The 19,546-nt window shown below is 42.3% G+C and overlaps 3 protein-coding genes across 7 annotated transcripts in view; 1 reads left to right on the top strand and 2 right to left on the bottom strand.

Moving 5' to 3' along the window:
- The window catches only part of ubl5 (ubiquitin like 5), a 79,449-nt gene that overhangs the window by 32,141 nt on the left and 27,762 nt on the right, over positions 1-19,546 (top strand). The window lies entirely within an intron of this gene.
- On the bottom strand, positions 716-7,658 carry plk1 (polo-like kinase 1 (Drosophila)). 2 transcript variants are annotated; one of them, XM_077525414.1, is made up of 12 exons: positions 7,471-7,658; positions 6,939-7,401; positions 5,273-5,441; positions 5,012-5,156; positions 4,763-4,856; positions 4,456-4,681; positions 4,299-4,341; positions 3,621-3,718; positions 3,462-3,539; positions 2,680-2,834; positions 2,068-2,250; positions 716-1,136 (listed from the first exon to the last, which is right to left on the bottom strand). In XM_077525414.1, exons 2-12 carry the CDS (start codon positions 7,323-7,325, stop codon positions 948-950), a joined length of 1,767 nt encoding a protein of 588 aa, XP_077381540.1. In that variant the 5' UTR covers positions 7,326-7,401; positions 7,471-7,658; the 3' UTR covers positions 716-947. The 2 variants fall into 2 exon arrangements, with proteins under 2 accessions (XP_077381540.1, XP_077381539.1); XM_077525413.1 differs by having other exon boundaries at positions 6,939-7,658.
- palb2 (partner and localizer of BRCA2) lies at positions 8,520-19,467 on the bottom strand. Of its 4 annotated transcripts, none has more exons than XM_077525605.1 (14): positions 19,332-19,467; positions 18,998-19,090; positions 18,857-18,916; positions 18,259-18,382; positions 17,315-17,724; positions 15,869-16,322; positions 13,906-14,522; positions 13,314-13,469; positions 12,850-12,932; positions 12,604-12,756; positions 12,340-12,456; positions 11,633-11,720; positions 10,355-10,551; positions 8,520-8,906 (listed from the first exon to the last, which is right to left on the bottom strand). In XM_077525605.1, the coding sequence occupies exons 2-14, from the start codon at positions 19,076-19,078 to the stop codon at positions 8,651-8,653; spliced, it is 2,796 nt and encodes a 931-aa protein (XP_077381731.1). In that variant the 5' UTR covers positions 19,079-19,090; positions 19,332-19,467; the 3' UTR covers positions 8,520-8,650. The 4 variants fall into 4 exon arrangements, with proteins under 4 accessions (XP_077381731.1, XP_077381733.1, XP_077381732.1 ...); XM_077525607.1 differs by having other exon boundaries at positions 18,998-19,087; positions 19,332-19,441; XM_077525606.1 differs by having other exon boundaries at positions 19,230-19,353.

The following is a 19,546-nucleotide window of genomic DNA, read 5'->3' as shown; positions in this document are numbered from 1 at the left end:
CAGTGGGAATTTGAAAATCAACCGAAATACAGTTTGAAACTCCGATTTCATAACTCAAAGTCGTCCATAAACACCAATTACTACGCGACGTGACACCCCAATCATCACTTTTCACACCTGTGTTTAATACGTCCTTTTTGAACAATCTAGGGAAGTGTGGCAACTTACAGTACTTTGTTGAAATTGAGTATTTTTTTTTTAAATGACTACAATGATGTGTAATTGTGTATAGGCCTTAAAAGTTTTTTTTAGCATGCTTCCAAGTATGTTCCTCATTACCGCAAACAACCCAGTGTGGCTTCATGTTTCTGACTCTCTCACAGTGTATTTGTACAGGTGGAGCCCCAAAGAGCGCCCCCACATAAACACGCACGCAGACCAGCAACCTTCAGCCCAAGCCCGAACAAATCTATTGCCGATCAGATGTCACTTTTCTGCCAAGATAGACACACCAAGCTCGCCATTGAAGTCAATCGAAAACAGTCAAACGTGCACAGCGTGTCCAAACACTTTCGATTGCATTTATATTGCATTTCATGCATTCCAGGGCGACATGCATGAAATTTGACCTAAGATTTATGGGTCAGTGGGTTAAAAAAAAAAAAAAAAAAGTTAATGCAAAAATGTTTTTGCCAAACAAACCTCATGCCAATTTGGCTATAAAAAAAAAAAAATAAGTTTTGTAGGTTTGGGACTTCAAATGCACGAAAAGCAGTAAACATTAACAGGAAACTTTATTTCAACTTGGAACAAGAACACCTCTGGATAAAAAAAAGAAAGATATATTTTTTTTTTAAAAGCGTAAACTATCCAAAGGTTTTAAGACTCATAAAAAACATGAGAACAAGAAAGAACACGAACGAGATTTAAAAACCAAACGTTTGAATCGGGAAGAAGAGGAGAACTGGAGAAAAAAACAAACAAAAAAAAAAACTTTTTGTGGCCGTTTAGTGTGTGGCCTTGCTGTTGTCCACCAGCCTCTCCACCATCAGTTTGGCGTAACGGATGCGGCTGAAGAGCTCCTTGGAGCAGCCAAACTCCTCCAGCAGCGACAGCTTGTACGTGCGGAAGTCCCGACGCTCGTCGATGTACGTCACCGCCGACATCAGCGGGCACAGGATCAACTTGGTGTGGTCCTGAAAACAAAAACAAAATAAGACAAGAAAGCGGTCCTTCGTTAGTTAATATACAGCCACTGTATCGGCTCCATTCTTGAGGACTTATTGTGCAATTACTTGGCGGGCCACTAGGGGGAGCGCATCATAAGAGTGGCAGGGAAATGGACGCAAGTCATCAGGCGAAGAAGACTCATTAGCGCACTTTGACTTGTGTAAAACAGACTCAGTTTTGCATACATTTCTATAAGATGATGTTGCTCCCATGAAAGTAATACAAATTTTAAAAAAATTAATACTGAAAGTAAAACTAAACTAAAACAAAGCATTTCTTAAATAACTAAAATAAATTTTAAAAAACTAAGTGTATTACTAGTGCGCAATATTTAAAAAAAAAACAGCGATGGGAGTGATGTCATCTGAAGGTGCTTTTCTATTGGCTGTTGCTAGATGACATCACTTTTGCGTGACACTTTCAAGCGACCTTTTTCTGGTTAATATCAAAATAAATCGACTTCAAACCATATTTAAAATCATCCCCAAAAGCTCATGCATTAAATTAATTACCAAAGAATAAAAGGAAATTTTTGCTATAATTATTTAAAAATAATAATAATAATTTTTATAAACATAAAATGTAGTTTCAGTTATTTTATTTATTTAAAAAAGAAAACGAATTATTGTTTTTATTTTATTTCATGAACGAAATGGTTTTGTGAATTTTAGTTTTTTTGTTAGTTTTAGTTAACAAAAATAACCCTGAATTACACCCATACTATTATTATTATTATTATTTTAAAATATTGTGCAGCCTAGTAGACAGGAAAAGAAATAAAACAAATCAATAAAATCAAATTTGGAAGTGCCGTCAAACAACATTTCTCAAGTGCTGATGTTTGATCGTCACGTAAAACCCGTGAAAGTACGGCCAAAAAAAACGAATCGCTCCCACCTTGAAGAAATTGATCTGCACGGTGCCGTTGCTGAGGTGCATGACGATGGCGCTCTTGGTGCGGAACCACACCGACAGGTAGGGCAGGCGCGCCAGCTCGTCGCCCTCGCGCCGCGCCATGTTGGCGCCCGCCTTCAGCAGGTGCTCGCTCATGTAGTTGCGGAAGTACTTCAGCAGGGTGATCTGGGACGGAAAGTGGGGGGGCGGGGCCGGGCAGAGGCGGAGAGTAATGTAGATCATTAGTAATGCATTCATTAGTAAAGTATTAGATAGTAATGTAGATCATTTTGGGCTTCATTTTGAAAAAAATAAATCGCAGTCGGGTGGAATTTAGCAGTAAAATCGGACATTTTAAATCTGTTTTAAAAAAAAAATACAAAAAATGGTAGGAATTATTAGTTCTAGTTTTAATTTTGTAATGTTAAAAAATTTAAAAAAAAAAAAGTTAATTTTCTGAATATATATTGAAAAAATATATATATATAAAAAACTTCACAAATCTTGCAAGAATTCACCTTGCAGGAAAGGTTGTGCACGAAGGCCAAATATGAACCGCAAACCAAGCTAGCAGCAGCCCCATTTGTCGCCCTTTTTTTTTCCCGCCATTCCAACCTTTTTGTTGAGGGTGGGCGGGTGCAAGCCGACGTTCATGTAGGTCTCCTGGGCCGCCTTGTTGATGTACTGCAGGCTGTCGCCGTCGGCGTACATGATGAGCCGCGAGCAGTCGTTGAACAGCACGCCCACGCTGTTGTCGCACAGCTGGTAGCCTGCAACGGCCACGCGGTTACTCAACTGCAGACGGGGAAAGGCATCGGTCCAAGCGCCACTCGCGGGTCGTCCCTCTTTTATTCAAAACTTATAAATGTACAAGAAAAAAAGTTTTTATTCCCCCTGAAAATAAAACAAGCATTATATTTGTCAAAGATTAAATAAAAAGATGTTTTTTTTTTTTAAATTGAAAAATCTTCACCTCCACCATGTCTCAAAACTGCAACATGATGTTGCTTTAAAAAAAAAAAAAAGGAGAAATTTACATTTAAAATTTTATCGCGTAAGAAAAAAAAAGAAAAAACAAAACTATAGATGAAATCAATTTAATTTAAAAAAAAATAATCTCAAAGATACATAATTTCTTCATTCTTTGGATTAAAAAAAAATAATAATAATAATAAAAAACAAACATCTGAGCTTTCATTAATTAAAAATAGTTTGAGAGAGACAACAAAAAAATAAAAAATCAAGTAATCTGATTTAAAAACACAAAAAAGAACTCAAAAGTGACCTCTTGGTGTTGTACATTAAAAATAATAATCTTGCTCTACCCATTTGGCCCGACCTATGTGAACTCTGACGACTTAATATAGTCGTAAACGTAGTTTGCGCTCGCATCTCACCTAATCCGTATTTGTCCGAGTAGTCCACCCACTTGCTGATCCAGAAGATGGGAATGCAGGCGGGATCCTCGGCCTCCTCTGCGGCAAGTAAACAGTTAATTAATGGCGTTCAGGTGGGCAAAAATAAATAAAAAAACGAGCGCGTGGTCGACTCGTCACCTTGGTGCACGAGCACCCGCTCTGACGGTTTGGCGGCCATGACGCTGTTGAGCTGCTGCAGCAAGTCTTGCAGGTGGTTTTCCGCCACTTCCACGTCCCTAAAAGGACAAAACAGCCACACGTCACTTATAGTGCCCGCTAGTGGTACAATCAAGAATCATGAGCTTTTTTTTTTTTTTTTTTTTAATTTCAACTTTAAGACGTTTACATTCAATCTTTAAAAACATATACTAGTATACATAATAATATACAATATATATTTAAAAAGAAACAACAAACTAGATACAACTTTCAATTAACTAAACCAAACCATTTCGTCACCGACTTATTTTTGAAATAATAAAGTTGGAAAAGCAGATTTTTATTTTATGTAACTTTCATTATTTAAATAAATAAGGGAATTGACAAAATGGGAATAATCGCAAGCACAAATATATATATATATATATATATATATATATATATATATATATATATATATATATATATATATATATATATATATATATATATATATATATATATATATTTATTAATAGGTGAAATAAAGTGAAAGAAAAAAAGTGACATTTATATGTATAAAAAGCAGGCTGAAATAAAATAATAATAATAATAATAATAATAATAATAAATTTAAAAAAAAAATGAAAAATAAATGAAGGCTATCTTTGTAATTACTTGGCCATCTGGTCTTCGCTGGCTTCCACGTTCTCGGGCCCTCCTGCAAAAACAAACAAACAAAACAAACCGCTGCCGTCATCCGTCACCACGCCGAATGGGGCAAAAAAATTACTAAAAACAATAACGGTCCCGAGCGGGCGGGAGCCCCACCCACCCTTGCTGCCGAGGGGGGTGAGGGGCCGGCGCTGCGCCGTCTCGGCGAGGGTGGACGGCGCGATGGAGAAGCGCGGCGCCACGGTGAGGCAGGTGGTGGGCAGGCGCGCCGGGATGTAGCCCGACGTGAAGAAGTCGTCCGTCAGCATCTGGAGGATGGTGGGCCGCTGGCTGGGGTCGGCGTGCAGCATGCGCTTGATCAGCGAGTCCGCCGTCGCGCTCACGTGCTGACCGAGCAAGAACAAGACACGGATTCGCCATTTCGGCCTTTTCACGCCAAGCGGACGCGAACGAGACGTCGCGGTTACCCATGGGATGGTGTAGTTGTTCTTCCTGATGCGGTTGTACGTCTCCTTCAGGCAGGACGTCTCAAACGGAGGCTTGCCCACCAGCAGTGTGTACCTTAAAACAAACATTGACATTTCTTTATTTATTGCTTTCAAGGCAGAATATTTGTCAACTTTTTTTTTTTTTTTTTTTAAACAAATGGGAATTCAACAACATTTTCTCGATCAATTTATGTGGAAACCAACTGACGAACTATGGCGTGCGCTTACAGTATACATCCGAGCGACCACACGTCCACCTCGTAGCTGTGACCTTTCTTGGCCAGAATTTCCGGCGCGATGTAGTTTGGCGTCCCGCACAGAGTCTTCTTGCGCTCGCCGTCAAACTCGATCTTGGTGGCCAGGCCGAAGTCCCCTGAGGAGGGAGGGAAAAAAAAAAAAAAAAAAAAAAAAAAAAAAGACTCAGGTTAATGAATGAAATAACTTGTTTGTCATCCCCATCACAACAAAAACAACAACAATAACCTGTACCTATCTTGACGTCCATGTCGTCGTTGAGGAAGATGTTTCCCAGCTTGAGGTCCCTGTGGATGATGCGGTTGTTGTGCAGGTACTGGACGCCCTTGAGCAGCTGCATCATGTAGTAGCGCGCCTCAGGCTCCGTCACCGCCTTGCGACGCTTGTGCAGCTCCAGCAGCGACTTAACAACAAAAAATTTTTAAATAAATAAATAAATAACATACCGTACACGCGAGGCGACCTGCTAATCGGATGCACTGGTGGCCGATTCCAGAATTTTCTAATTATTTCCGAAGCAGGTTTACAAGTTGGATAATTTTGTAATTTTGGATGCCATTTTTTTGCGGGGTTGTTTCCGATATGTGGCAGGTTTCTTATGATTGTGTAACTGTTTTATGTTGCTTTGTTACAAAGGTGCTTGTTGTGAAGGTGCGATGTAAATAAAGTTGAGTTGAGAATTCAATTAAAATCAACCAATAATAACTAATAATAATGATATTTATAGTGTAGAGCATGTTTTTTTGTCTGGATAAAAATAGATAAAATCACAAGAAACAACTTTAGTCACACTTGTTAGTTTTTAAAATCACAGTTAGTCAAACTCATTCCATTTTTAATTAGTCCATTTTTAGTTGACTATAAATTAAGCATTTTAGCCTTTATTTTAGTCCACGAAAAAAAACATTTTATTTGTCTAGATTTCGTCAACAAAAACTGTCAACATTTTACTGTAAATTTTAGTCAGGACAACCATTTTAGCCCTGTAAAAAAATAATAATAATAATTGTCCGCAGATTATATTGAACCTTTTCAGATCTAAAACTATTTCACATAAAATGTTTTCATCTTTTTGATGAAAAATAACTTCATAATTACAGTGGCTACTATGGCTCCATGCTAAGAGCTAGTAAGTTAGCCAGCATTAGCTAGCAGTCGCGTGAACATTATTTTGGAATGTTATAATCACTGGATTAATGTTAAAATTAACTATAATTTCCTTTTTTTTTTTTTTTTTACCTTTCACTGTGAATCCACTTCCTGTCTGTCCCATGTGTTTGTGCTGTGTCACATGACAGTGTCACAGACGTGACATTAGCAGAGTCAAGATTTTACAAAATCATAATGTTTTCATCTCATTTTTGTTCATGAACTAAAATGTCCATAGATTTTAGTCCAGCTTTTATTAAGTGATGGACATTTTCGTCTCGTCTCCATTAGTTGACAACAACGCATACTGATTTAGTCCCAGTTATTGTTTATTAAAGAGGGTTTTGGTCTAGTCTAGCCTAGTTTTAGTCCGGTGAAAAATGTGTGTTGACAAAATTATTTTTGTTTAGTTTTTTGCTGATGAAATTAACAGTACTTGATATAGTGAGTAAAATTTGCTTCCCCGTACAACATTTCCCTTTACATCTCAAAGCAGTTGCTCGCAAATAAGAAAAGCAACATAATGTGCCTGGTTTGTATGCTAGTATCACGCAAAAACAAAAGTTTGTTTTAGACCATGCAAATGAAGCATTTGCATTGCAGAAATATCAGAAACACCCAGATGTTTCCAAACTGTCAATTCGAGTTCAATCCCCGTTCTTTCGATTCATCTAAAATGGCGGTCAGTTTACACGCGGATTTTTGGTGGGGCCCCACCACACTGTACTGTACTGTACTGTACTGTACTCACTCTCCTCTTGCAGATCTCCAGCACCACGAAGACGAAATCCTCGTCCTCGAAGAAGCCCCGGAAGCCGACGATGTTGGCGTGCTCCAGGCTCTTGTGGATGGCGATCTCCGACGTCATCTTCTCGCGCTGGTGCGGCTTGACCATCAGCGACTTGGGCACGATCTTGCCGGCGAACACCTCCTGGCTCTCCACGTCGGTGATCTCGTAGCACTTGGCGAAGCCGCCCTTGCCCAGGAAGCGGCCGCGGGTGTAGCAGCGCTTCGTCCGCTTGTCCACCAGCAACTCGGGGATCTCCTTGAGCGGCGTTGAGCCCGGGGCCAGCGACGGTTTGCCGCCGTTCGCCACCTGCGGCGTCGGTTGCGGCTTCTTGGCGGTCGGCGCACTCATTTCTTCTTCTTCTTCTTTTTTCTTTTTCTTTTTTTTTGTTTCACCCCTCGAAAAAGTCGTTTCGAGTTCGGTGAAACTAGCCGGAGAAAAACGCCGACTTCACGTTAAAAGAGAGTTGAAAATAGGCTTGGAAAAAAAAACTCACCGCGTTTCGACGACAACGTGAACCAAACTCTTAAAAAACTTGATATAAAAAGTGTGCCCGACACTTTTAAACAGGCGAATGTGAGGTAGAAAACTGACCGCCAAACTTGTTCCTCCGACTTCTGTCCAAGCTTGTGATAACTGTTGCCGATATGAATTTAAAAGCTACCACGAGCAGCGGCGCCTTCGCATTGGTCGGCGGGATTTGAATTCCAAGGCGGAACCACGATGCATCATGGGAGATAGAGTCGGAATGAGCCAATGGCCGACCGCGTAAGGAGAGCGTTGTGATCCGATTGGGTGGATGTGTGTTCCTTTGACGTGGTGCTCATGGGAAATGTAGTTGACTACGAGCATTAGCGCTTTAATCGAATGCATGGTTGGCAACGTTTTTGAAAATATTAGTAGAGTACAACAAACATTATGTATGGGATTAAATAAGCATAATTACGCATTTACAAAGATAATGCTGATTTATATCTGCTTACTGCGACAGTATTGAAATGTGAGGGCGGTTGTACGGTCAGATGGATGACGATAACCTATATTTATTTAAAATGCAGTATGATTGTATGATTACTACATTTTAAATTTAACGTCTCATTTATGTTCATACACACATGCGTATATCTTGTTTTTAATGAATTAATGCAATAAAAAATTGGCACGTTTATATTTCTACAGCTATGTACACAATACACGTATATGAACTATGTGTAATAATTATTTTTTATTATAAAGTTGCATTTCACACAAAATTATTTTTACAGTTACATTTTTCTTCAAATGAGTTTGCCCATCCATTTTCCAAACCACTTATTCCTTAACTTATTCATATTTTAGTAAAACTACAATTAAAATATAGACCACTAATAAATAAGCCCCAATATTAAGTTCAACAACATCTAAATATTTTCTAATTGTAGTGTCAATATATTCAAATAAATACTACATTTAAATAACAAAAACTGACACTAAATATATACTGAAATGAGTAAAAACAAATGGTCGAAATCTGTCTGATAAAGAAAATAAGGCGAGACCAGTGGGTTAACAAAATGTATAAGTTTAATTAATGTAAATTACAATTTTTTTTTTTTTTTTTTAAACCAACACAACAAAGCAGAGAGATGCGTGGTAATAAACTTGTACAATCAGTAGTCAACGTAAAAGTGTACGCTCTAAAACCCTTCAAGCGGGGTGTTCATAAAAATGCACATAAAATGGTCGTGAGCGGAGAGGTCAAAGTGCAAAGTGACGTCGCCGTTGCGGTGGCCCGTCAGCAGCGTGCTGCCGTCCTCCGCCCAGCGGGCCAGCTGCCAGCCCTCGCCGTTGGGGGCCGCGGGGTCACGGTGACGCTTCGGTTGCCACGCGCGCACGCGGCCGCTCCGACTCCGGCCCGCCTCCGCCACGTCGCTAACATCCGCGTCGTGCGTCCTGCGGCCAAGCCGGACGTTGTCAAGAATTCAGAGAGCCAAAGACGTTCAAAATGGTCTCATGTGGTTGCACAATTATGGTCATAACAGGGAAAATGGCTGATAAATGACTAAATAAATAAATAAATAAATAAATTACTGAAAGTGAAAATAAAAATGAATATAAAAAAATAATAAATATATATATCACAAAAAATAAATATAAACGGAAATAAAAAAAGAGCAAAAAATATATAAATAAATACATTTCTATTTAATTTTTTAATGATTTTTTTTATATCAATTTTTATTTTCACTTTTAGTCATCTATTTATTTAGTGATTTATTTTTAATTTTGGCAGTTTTGGGCCATACTTGTGAAAAGCCCTATTTCGTACATACTGTAAATGTTTAGGATCTTATGCCGAGGAACGCTCCTTACCCCGGGTTTTCACTGGATGCGGTTGCGGTGCGGTTGCGGTGCGGTGCGTCTTGACTGCGTGCTCCGGACGGGTCAATTTTTTTGTCAATCCACACCGGCTCCGCACAGCTGCGGTCCGGCAGCTCCGTCGCCGCCCACTTCCCAACGTGTCTCGCGGGACCGCGCGCGCGCGATCATGTGGCATTTCACAACGAGAGGTGGACTTCTTTTTATTTAACATTTTCTTCTTCTTCTGCTATGAGATTCCATGCAGCATCCTTTTTTTGGTTGTCCTTGTAAAGTATATTAATAACGAGAGTCGGGTCAGTGCGGGTCCACTCTTTATTTCTGTCTTCCGCGTCCGGCTGCCGCTCAGTACGGCAAGCGAGACGGGCACAACAAGCAATCGCGAACATCAAACTCACAATACATTACAGTCCTTATAAAAAGGATGTGCCGTGTCATATATTATTTTGTGGTTTTCCACCTCCAATATAAACCTCTCCTCGTCCATGTTCGCTGGTGTCTAAACCGTGAATGAGCACATGGCCCGGCGACGCCCACGTCACGTTTTGCTGAAAAGCTTGCGAAATAGGAGCTGGCGAGTGTTTTATTCTGAAAGGTAACCGGAAATTTATTTTGAAACTGCCTCGGTCTTCCTGTCCCGCTCGATGTGTTTTGTGCTAGCTTGCCATTTGCCGGAGGCCTACCGCTGCGGCGTCCGGCAAAAATAGAAAATAGGTCTATCCTTGCGGAAGGCTTGCGGCACGCCGCAGGCCTTCCGCAGTCGACACGCAACGCACCCGCAAGCGGTGTAAACTGCACCATTCGAATGAATGGAATCTAATTGCTTGCGTCGCCGGACCGCACCGCAACCGCACCGCAACCGCATCCAGTGAAAACCCGGGGTTAGGTGGCGCAATATGGCGGCCTATCGGCTATCCAGTTATATATTTAGATCAGTGATCGGAACTGAGACTAAGATTTGATCTCGAGTTGTTCAACTGAAAGGCTCACCCAAAAAACAAACAAAAATCAGGAGAGCTCACCTTCCTGAGCAGGATGTGGGCGGTTCCAAACGGGCCGCCAGGACGCTTTTGCCACTGAGAGGGTTGACGGCGACCAAGGAGAAGAGTGCTGGCTCCTTCTCATCTTCTTGCTTGCTCAACATTTCACCCGTGGCGATATCTTGCTTCGTCTGGGGGCAGCCCAAAAACTCATGCTGCAGGACGACTAACAAGGCACCCTGGACAGACACACACACACACACACACACACACACAAGAAAAAAAAAAAAAAAAGCGACAAGAGAAAAATGAAATTAAAATGTTATACATCTTTCGGAAAAATCTCTAGGACGAGTTTTTCTTTGCAGAACCCAGGAAATGGCCGATACAACTTTAAAAATGGCTGCTTCCAACCAAAATGGCAGACTTCCTGTGTCTTTAAGGGCGTGGCTTATTGAGCCTTTTTTTTTCTCTTTTTTTTTTAAATTTGGGGCAAAGACATTCTTCACCAAATTTCATGTTACGGCGATGGTATCAGATGTCGACGCCATGTGACGCCCTCACACAAAAAATGAAAACTCAGTTACATTTTTTTTGTCCGCCACCCATCTGTCTAGTACATGTGCTTGAAATTTTGGTGTCTTTGAAGAACCCCTAAAAAACTTGACTACTTGATTCCAAAATGGCTGCTTGAAATCAAAATGGCAGACTTTCCGTGTGTAGATCAAGTTTATTTTAGTGAACTAAAACTAATGAAAAAAATAAAAATCAAAAAAACAATTTTGTTAACAAAATAAAATAAAAACACTTTTTAAAAAAAACGAAAACTAACTCAAACTACATTTTATGTTTCCATAACCAAAACTAATTATAGCGAAAAAAATCCTTTGTTTTAGTTTTTGGTAATTTAACGAATGAGCCTTTTGGGGATGATTTTAAATAATATATTTTAAGTCGATTTATTTTGATATTCAGCTGAAAAAGGACGTCTGAAAGTGTGTCACGCAGAAGTGATGTCATCTAGCAGCAGCCAATAGAAAAGCACCAAAAGATGACGTCACTCCCATGGTGTTATTTTTCAATATTGCACACAAGTAATACACATTAAAAAATAATAATAATAATAATAATAATACTGAAACGAACTAAAACTAAGCGTTTATAAATAAAACTATTAAAACCTAACAGAACCACCCTGAAAACGTATTAAAACTAACTAAATTTAAAAAACTACTAAAAAAACAAACAAATCAAAACTAACGAAAATGAAAAAAAAATTCCAAAACTATAATAATAACCCTGGTGCAGATGTGCACTTACACGGCAGGAGAATCCTCTTAAACAGGTGGTGTGTGATAAGCTGTCATCAAGCTCCATTTTCTGCAGCAAGTGTCCACTCTTTAAATTCCTTTTGGGGGTGAAAAAAAAAAAAAAAAAAAAAAAAACATGCATCAAATATTCTTTCAAATTCTTTCAAAATCCAACAATGTGATTTGTTTTCACATTCTGTCTTGCACAACGAGTGGCTGACGAAATACTTTTTTTTTTTCCTACTGTATAACAAAAGGCTAAATCTTATTGGATGATCATCACGATACAATACTATCACGATATGAAGGTCACGATACGATAATTATCACGATATTGTGGGGAGGTTGGCGATACAAAAAAGGTCACAATACTGTAAAAAAACAAACAAAAAAAACACATTGAGTCACTCCACATATTGACTCAGTTCACAAGAATATTATGTGGCCCTTCATCTGACCATTATTGTGGATTTTAAAAATAGAAGGGCCAAAACATGTCTTGTGAAAATTAAGCTGCACTAAAAAAAACTAGCCACCAGAGGGTGCTAGAACCGCACAAATGGAAATCAACCTGACTTTTTTTTTTTGAACAGTTGGTGCTGCTTTTAATATTGTGACATGACGACGACGATATATTATCACGATATAACAATATTGCCGTCATCGTTACATCCCGACTAATAAAGTGTCCGCGGCATGGAGCTCGTTTCATCCCACCAGACAAAGAGTCGTCCTCGCTCATCGGTGCCGATCAGAGCGTCGGGGAGCCCGTCCACCGGGGCCAGCGATGTCACGCAAACTTTGGGCGAGGCAAGAGGGAGACAACAGGAAGCGCTGCAATGAAAAAGAAAAAGTAAAACAAAAAAAAAACATTTGAGGTTTTTATTCTAGTCCAGTCTGGTGAAAAACGTGTGTTGATGAAATTTTGTTTGGGTTAGGCTAACCCTAATGCACACATTAGCTTGCAAAATCTCACTTTACCTGCCATCGTTAGCGAGCGGCAACACCCGCAGCGCGCAGCCGGCGGCCGAGCGCGACGACGTCACAACCCGGCGCTCGGCCACGCCCACCGCAGCCTGGACGTCGCCCGCGCCGAGGAGCGGCACGGGCTCGCCGCCGCGACACGACAGCACCCTGCGCCGCACGTGGACGCTCGGTAAAATGTCTCGTTATGGAACACGAAGAAGAAAATTTGGGCAAGGTGAACAAAATGGCCGCTGGCTTTACCTCACTTGTTTGCTCTCGGGCCGACCCACGGTCACGCACACGAGGCCGCCGGCATCCGGGACAGGAAACACGTTGATCAGCGGCTGCGTGGACAAACCACATCAACGAGATAACGGACACGTCATAAGGTGAAATAATCTCCTGTTTTTGAATAAAAACATATATCTAAATAAATATATATATATATATATATAAATACATATAAACAAATATATATATCATTAAAAATTAATTAATAATAATCATTAAAAGCCATTTTGCCACCTGCTGTCGACTAAAAATGACATCACGTGCGCTCATGACCCAGTTTGCGAACGTCACGTGACCAAACCCAGAAAACAGGTGAGCCGTGATTGGTCGGTCCCCGAGCTCCGAGCGCCTGTGATGTCATATGCCAATTTACCCAAAATGCATTGCGTGAAGCAGCCCGTTTGTAAGGGAATTACCGACGACACATATCTCACCTCAGCGAAGGGCCACACGTGTCGTCGCGTCCAAGCGCACGACGACGACGCCCGACTCCACAAAGACACCGCCCACTTTCCCGCCGCGGCGACGCACAGGTGGCCGCCCGAGTCCAACAGGCAGCATGCGTCCACCAGGCCACTCCCTGCCGGGGCCTTATTAACACATGTGCACACAAATTGCTGTTTAGCATAATTGCCTTGTTCATTTTTAATGTAGGAAAATCACTCAAAGTCGATGTTAGCATTTGCTAACTTCCTGTTTGCACAAGGCTAGCATGTTTTGTATTTAAACATACAGTGGATGTAATTCTGAACGTTTTGTGTTTAATTTTACAGTTAACTGTGTTGTCATTAAACAGCTTAAAGGGACAACAGAATAACCAGAATAACATACTTGCTAGTTGCTAATGCTAGGCAAGCAAAATGGTGCGTTCAGAGTATTTTCACAGCGTCAGAAACTTCGGTTTCTCCGATAACGTTTTGAGGGGGAAACAATCGGCCATTTGGCTCAATTGATCGATGTTTGAAGGCCAATAATCGTCCAATTAATTGGTTGGGCCCTACCCAAAACACCCGAAAAGTTTCTCACCTTCAGCGTGCAGCTTCCGCGCTCTTCCGCCGCCACGAGCACTCGGACGTCAGGCGTCGGTGCGGCCATTTTGCGTGTGGCGGACGTTTGTGGGGACAGCATCGGCGGCGAGAAGTCCCGGGCGGAGCGTCTAAGGCGGGGAGAGGGGGCGGCGGCGGCATCGGTAGGCGAGGTAGCGAGCGGGGTGAGCCCCAGCGAAGGCAGCGGCGGGCTGGAAGGGAGGGCGGGCGAGCTCGGGTGTCGCGGGGCGGAGGCCGCCGGGGGGCTCAGTCGCAGCTGAGAGTCGATACCGTGTCGGTGCTCCACCTTGGGGAAAACGTCTCGAAGCGCGTCGTCCTCCGGGGGGCGATCGCGGGGGAAACGCGCTTCCCGACGGCCGGACGAATTTCCCGTGGCGGGTCCGAGGCGCGGCGACGCCAACGGTTCCGTCTCAGATTGCGTGGCCACCTGGCGGAGTTTGCTGAGCTTCAGCGAAGCAAACTGGTCGTCAGGCAAGTGGAAGTCCTGATGGAGGTCAAAGGGCGACAGGTCGCCGACGAGCTGCCCGGTGGGGAGGAGCGGCGGTGTCGGGGAGAGTCGGGGTGAGAGGAGGAGGAGGGAACGCCAGCTCTCCGAACCTGGGAGGACACGTTTGAAAAATACATTTCATAAATAATAAAATAAATAAGAATCAAATTATATCACAAAAAATTAAAAATTAAATAAAAATGCATTTAAAAAAAATAATTACTCATGAAGTAAAGTCAAGTAAACAATTTTTAGTATGTTCAACACATCTGATGATTTGTGGAAGACGAATTTTAGCAGTTTTTAATCCATCTCAGGGTGCGGCCATTTTGTCACTTGCTGTCGACTGAAAATGACATCACAGTGCTCAGCTTGTGGACATCACATGACCAAACCCAGGAAATAGGTGAACCCTGACTGGTGTTTTTACCTGAGCCCTTAGGCACTGTGATGCCAAGTGGCAAAATGGCCGCCCCCCTCATCAGATGGAAGTCAATATTTTATGAAATACTAAATTGTCTTTTTATGAAAACACACAATAAGTCCATCCATCCATTTTCTTGACCGCTTATTCCTCACAAGGGTCACGGGGGCTGCTGGCGCCTATCTCAGCTGGCTCTGGGCAGTAGGCAGGGGACACCCTGGACTGGTTGCCAGCCAATCGCAGGGCACACAGAGACGAACAACCATCCACACTCACACGCACACCTAGGGACAATTCGGAGCGCCCAATTAACCTGCCATGCATGTCTTTGGAATGTGGGAGGAGACCGGAGTACCCGGAGAAGACCCACGAGGGCACGGGGAGAACATGCAAACTCCACCCAGGAAGGTCCGAGCCTGGACTCGAACCGGAGACCTCAGAACTGGGAAGCGGACGTGCTAACCACTCGACTACCGTGCCGCCACAATAAGTCTGTTTTTTTTTTTTTTTGTAACAAATGTATTGCTTGTAGGCCTCGGGTTCGAGTCCAGGCTCCGGCCTTCCTGGGTGGAGTTTGCATGTTCTCCCCATGCCCGCGTGGGTCTTCTCCGGGTACTCCGGTCTCCTCCCACATTCCAAAGACATGCATGGCAGGTTAATTTGTCCCGTCGGTGTGCTTGTGAGTGTGGATGGTTGTTCGTTTCTGTGTGATTGGCTGGCAACCAGTCCAGGATGGACTCCGCCTACTGCCCAAAGCCAGCTGAGATAGGCTCCAGCGCCCCCCGCGACCTTTGTGAGGAATAAGCGGTCAAGAAAATGGATGGATGTATTGCTTGTGTTTGTTAAAACTGGGAAGAGGAAATTCAAAAAAAAGTAATTGCATACTAACTCTTTGCTTGCCAAAAACGTTAACTGACGTTAACTACGTTTTTTTTTTTTTTTTTTTTTTTTTTTTTAAATCAATGAGTAGCAAAGGTATGGAAAAGTTATGGTTGACACTGAAACGTTCCACAGTGTCATGTCGAGTCTTACTTGAGACCACCGGGGTGGATTTGACAGTCGTGCGAAAGATGGGGAAGACCTTCTTCTGCGATCCGGTTGGGGGCGGGGACTTCGGATGGTCGCAAGGCGGTTCGACCTCTTCGGGAGTCGGGCGGGAATTTGGAGAACCCACCTCAATGAGCGACGGGCCGGGATAAGGCGAGGGTCTCCCTGCCCCTCTCCGACCCTTCGCCGGACGAGTGACCCGAGTGGGCGGGGTGCCACCGACGGACGCCGTCGGAGCGGACGACGGCTCGCCGGAGCAGACTTTCTTCCGGCGGGGTCGTCCCGAGGTCAGCTGGGTCTCTACGACGGCCTGCGGGTCCGGCCGGCTCTGCGAGAGCGCCATGCGCCTGGTGGTGCGGACGTAGTACTCCGCGGGGAAAAGTAGTCCTTCCACCTTACCCACTACTCCTCCCGTCGATTCGACATTACAAGAACTAGACTGTGAGGAAAAAAAAAAAAACATGAGATGAGGACTATATTATTTGATTAAAATAATAGTACAGGAATATGGGCTTTTGCAAGTTTTCTTAAAACAAGAATTCATATTACATTGGGAAAGACCAAGCCATATTTACCCCCACAGCAATTGACACCTCACCACTAAAAATCCATTTTCAACTGGTGGCCACCAAGGTTATTTTAGTTAACTACATCTAACAAAAAAAAACAAAAACAAAAAAAAAACTAAAATCGAGAAAAAAAAAAAAAAAAATGAAACACTGTTAATAAAAAAAATAAAAATAAAAACAAAAATGCTTTAAAAAAAATAAATAATCAAAACTACATTTTATGTTTACAAAACTAACAAAAACTAAATATAATTAAAGCAAAAATGTCCTTCATTTTCGTCTTTGGTAATTAATATAATGCAAGAGCCTTTGGGGATGATTTTAAATATGATTTTAAGAATATTTAAGTGGATATGAACCAGAATAAGGACGTTTGAAAGTGTGTCGCACAGGACTGTGACGTCATCTAGCAACAGCCAATAGAAAAGCATATTCGGATGACGTCGCTCCCATGGTGGTGTTTTTTTTTTTAATATTGCGCACAAATAATACATGTTACCAAAAAAAAAAAAACTATACTAAACATTTATTAAATAACTAAAACTACTAAAAACTAACAGAACCACCATGAAAACTAATTAAAACTAACTCAATTTAAAAAACAAAATAAAAACGAACTGAAATGAAAATTCCAAAATAATCCCATGTCAGGCCACAGCCATGTCGAATAGAAAAAAAAAAGGAGTGCTTTGGCACCATCTTGTGGCATCTATCTATAAGTGATTATATACCTTTTTGAGTGGGCATCAATTACCCCCTTTTTTGTATTTTTTTTTATTATTTTTTTAAAGTTGATAAAAAAAAAAAAAAAACTAAGCTATTTTTTGCCTTATTTTTTAGAAACTGCACTTTGCTCCTGTACCTGGTTGACCGAATTCTCAGGAGACTTTTCTTCAAACACCACAAATCCTGCATCTCGACCTCCGGCGCAATTTTCACTCCCGCAGACATCGTCGGGCGCGTCCGCTTCTCGTTTCTCGGCCCGGCGCGCCGGCGTAACGTTCCAGTGCGACAGCAGCAGAGACGGCGAGGCGGGTTCCGAACTTTGGCTTCCGTCGGCGGTCGCCGCCGTCATCGTCGCCTCCTCGCCTTGCGACTTTCCTCCTCCGTCCTCGCCGCGCCTCTGCCAGCGCATGCGGCTGCGGCGGGAGCGCAGGCGCAGGCTCGGGGTCGGGCTGGCTCTGGACGCGAGCGCCGGGTCGTCGCCGCTCTGTTCCGGCGTGGAGTCCAGCGGAGTCCTCGCCGTGCCGCTACAGCTCGAGTCGGCGGGACCTGGCGAGAGTTTCCGATGTCTTATGTACCCAAAAAAATTACTCGGTGTGATGCGGTGTGACGATATAATCGATATCGCGATAAATCCTGATACTTTGTCTCTCAATAGATTATCGGTACGCCTATGCCAAGTATGGTGATATTTGTAGTGAATATACAGCCACTATAATGGCTCCATTGTTTACGACTTATTGAGCAATTACTTGGCAGGCCACTAGGGGGAGCACCTCATAAGAGTGGCGGGGAAATGGACGCGAGTCTTCAGGCGAAGAAGAATCATGAGCTCACTTTGACTTGTGTAAGACATTTTTCTGTTCAGCAACTGACTCAGTTTTGCACACGTTCCTATGAAAAATGTGGATTATATCTTCAATTTTAACATTTTAAAACATATTTGATGTTTTCGACTTTGAACGCGGCATCGTGAGGCACATTGTTTTCACAAGTACAAAATAGTCGCGCACGTTGGTCTCACATGGACTTTGCCCATCTGTGCTGAACAGACTTTTTTTTTTCTTTTTTTTTTCCACATACTTGCTCCATCGGTCGGCTTCGACGCCACATCTGGATCTGCCAGGTCCGGGCGGCGGTGGCGGACCCCAATTGGAGCGACATCGTTCTTCACGTGTTTCCGCGCCGCCTCCAGTTGCTCGGCACGCTGCCAACATACATACGTAAAAAAAAAAAAATAAATTGTTCACATTCATCTGTTCAAGCTCCACCAAAACATTTTATTTATTTTTTTAGAGGTTTATAACTACAGAGACTTCAATGCCAATTTTCTTAACCCGACAATGGCGTTTCCCAGTATGTTTTAGCATTAGGCTAGCAGATTTATATTGCTTCAATACACATTTTTTTTTAATCATTTTTGGTTTAATATGTTAATTTTGACGGTAAACTTCAAATGGGAGTGGCAATAAACAGCCGTGACGTTTGCTCAACTCAAATTTGCGCTCACAACTCAAGACAAGAAAACGGATTTAGCAACAGCACATTGTATCCAAATAGGCTCCCCCCACCATAAAAACAAGCTAACTGTGTTGGCTAAATTGTGTAAAGATAAACAAACTAAAAAGAAAATGCTTCTTGTAAAGCTCAATACATTCCAAAATGGTGGTATTGCGTTTACCTGGAGTTTCTGGGCTGTCTTGACATATTCCTTCCTGAGCTGGGCTAACTTCCTCCGAAGCTGGAAAAAAAAAATATGTAAAAATGAGAAGGAATCATCACAAGGAATGAACTGAAGATTCTGTGAATTATTTATGTTTACATTGTCCTTGTCATCGCAGTGGAGTGTTGACCTCAGCTGCTCCTCGCAGCGCAGGACATCCCAAACGGCACCGTTCTGCATTCTGCTCACCTACTAAACACAACACAACATATAAATCACACAGAATAAACTAAACAGAAATACACGTTCGATTTTGTATGAAACTAAGCTAGGCCTAGCTAAGCTAGGCTACACGCAAGACAGGGCAGTTAGCTTAACTGGAAGCTGTTACCGTTGCAAACACAAACGTCGAAAGGTTACAACACATGTCGAACTTGTCAAGAAACAACTTTTAGCTGTCAGTTAACGACGGCAAAGTTATTGAGACACATACGCGGACTCCATGGAAGTTGGTGTGTCCATCGGACGGTGACGCGACGCTCGATTCGATTTACAAATTCCCGCGACTCGTACTGCTGACTAGCTGAGTGGAGCTCCACCGGAAACACGTGACCTGTACCGGAAACACGTGCCTTTGAGCAAATTAGAATTTTTTTTAAACAAACTATAATAAAACGTAGAAATTTTGAATATAAGTAATGTACACAA

The sequence above is a fragment of the Festucalex cinctus genome, chromosome 6 (assembly GCF_051991245.1).
Source record: "Festucalex cinctus isolate MCC-2025b chromosome 6, RoL_Fcin_1.0, whole genome shotgun sequence".
In the NCBI taxonomy this organism is placed as follows: domain Eukaryota; kingdom Metazoa; phylum Chordata; class Actinopteri; order Syngnathiformes; family Syngnathidae; genus Festucalex; species Festucalex cinctus.
This window is presented reverse-complemented; position numbering and strand designations above follow the sequence as displayed.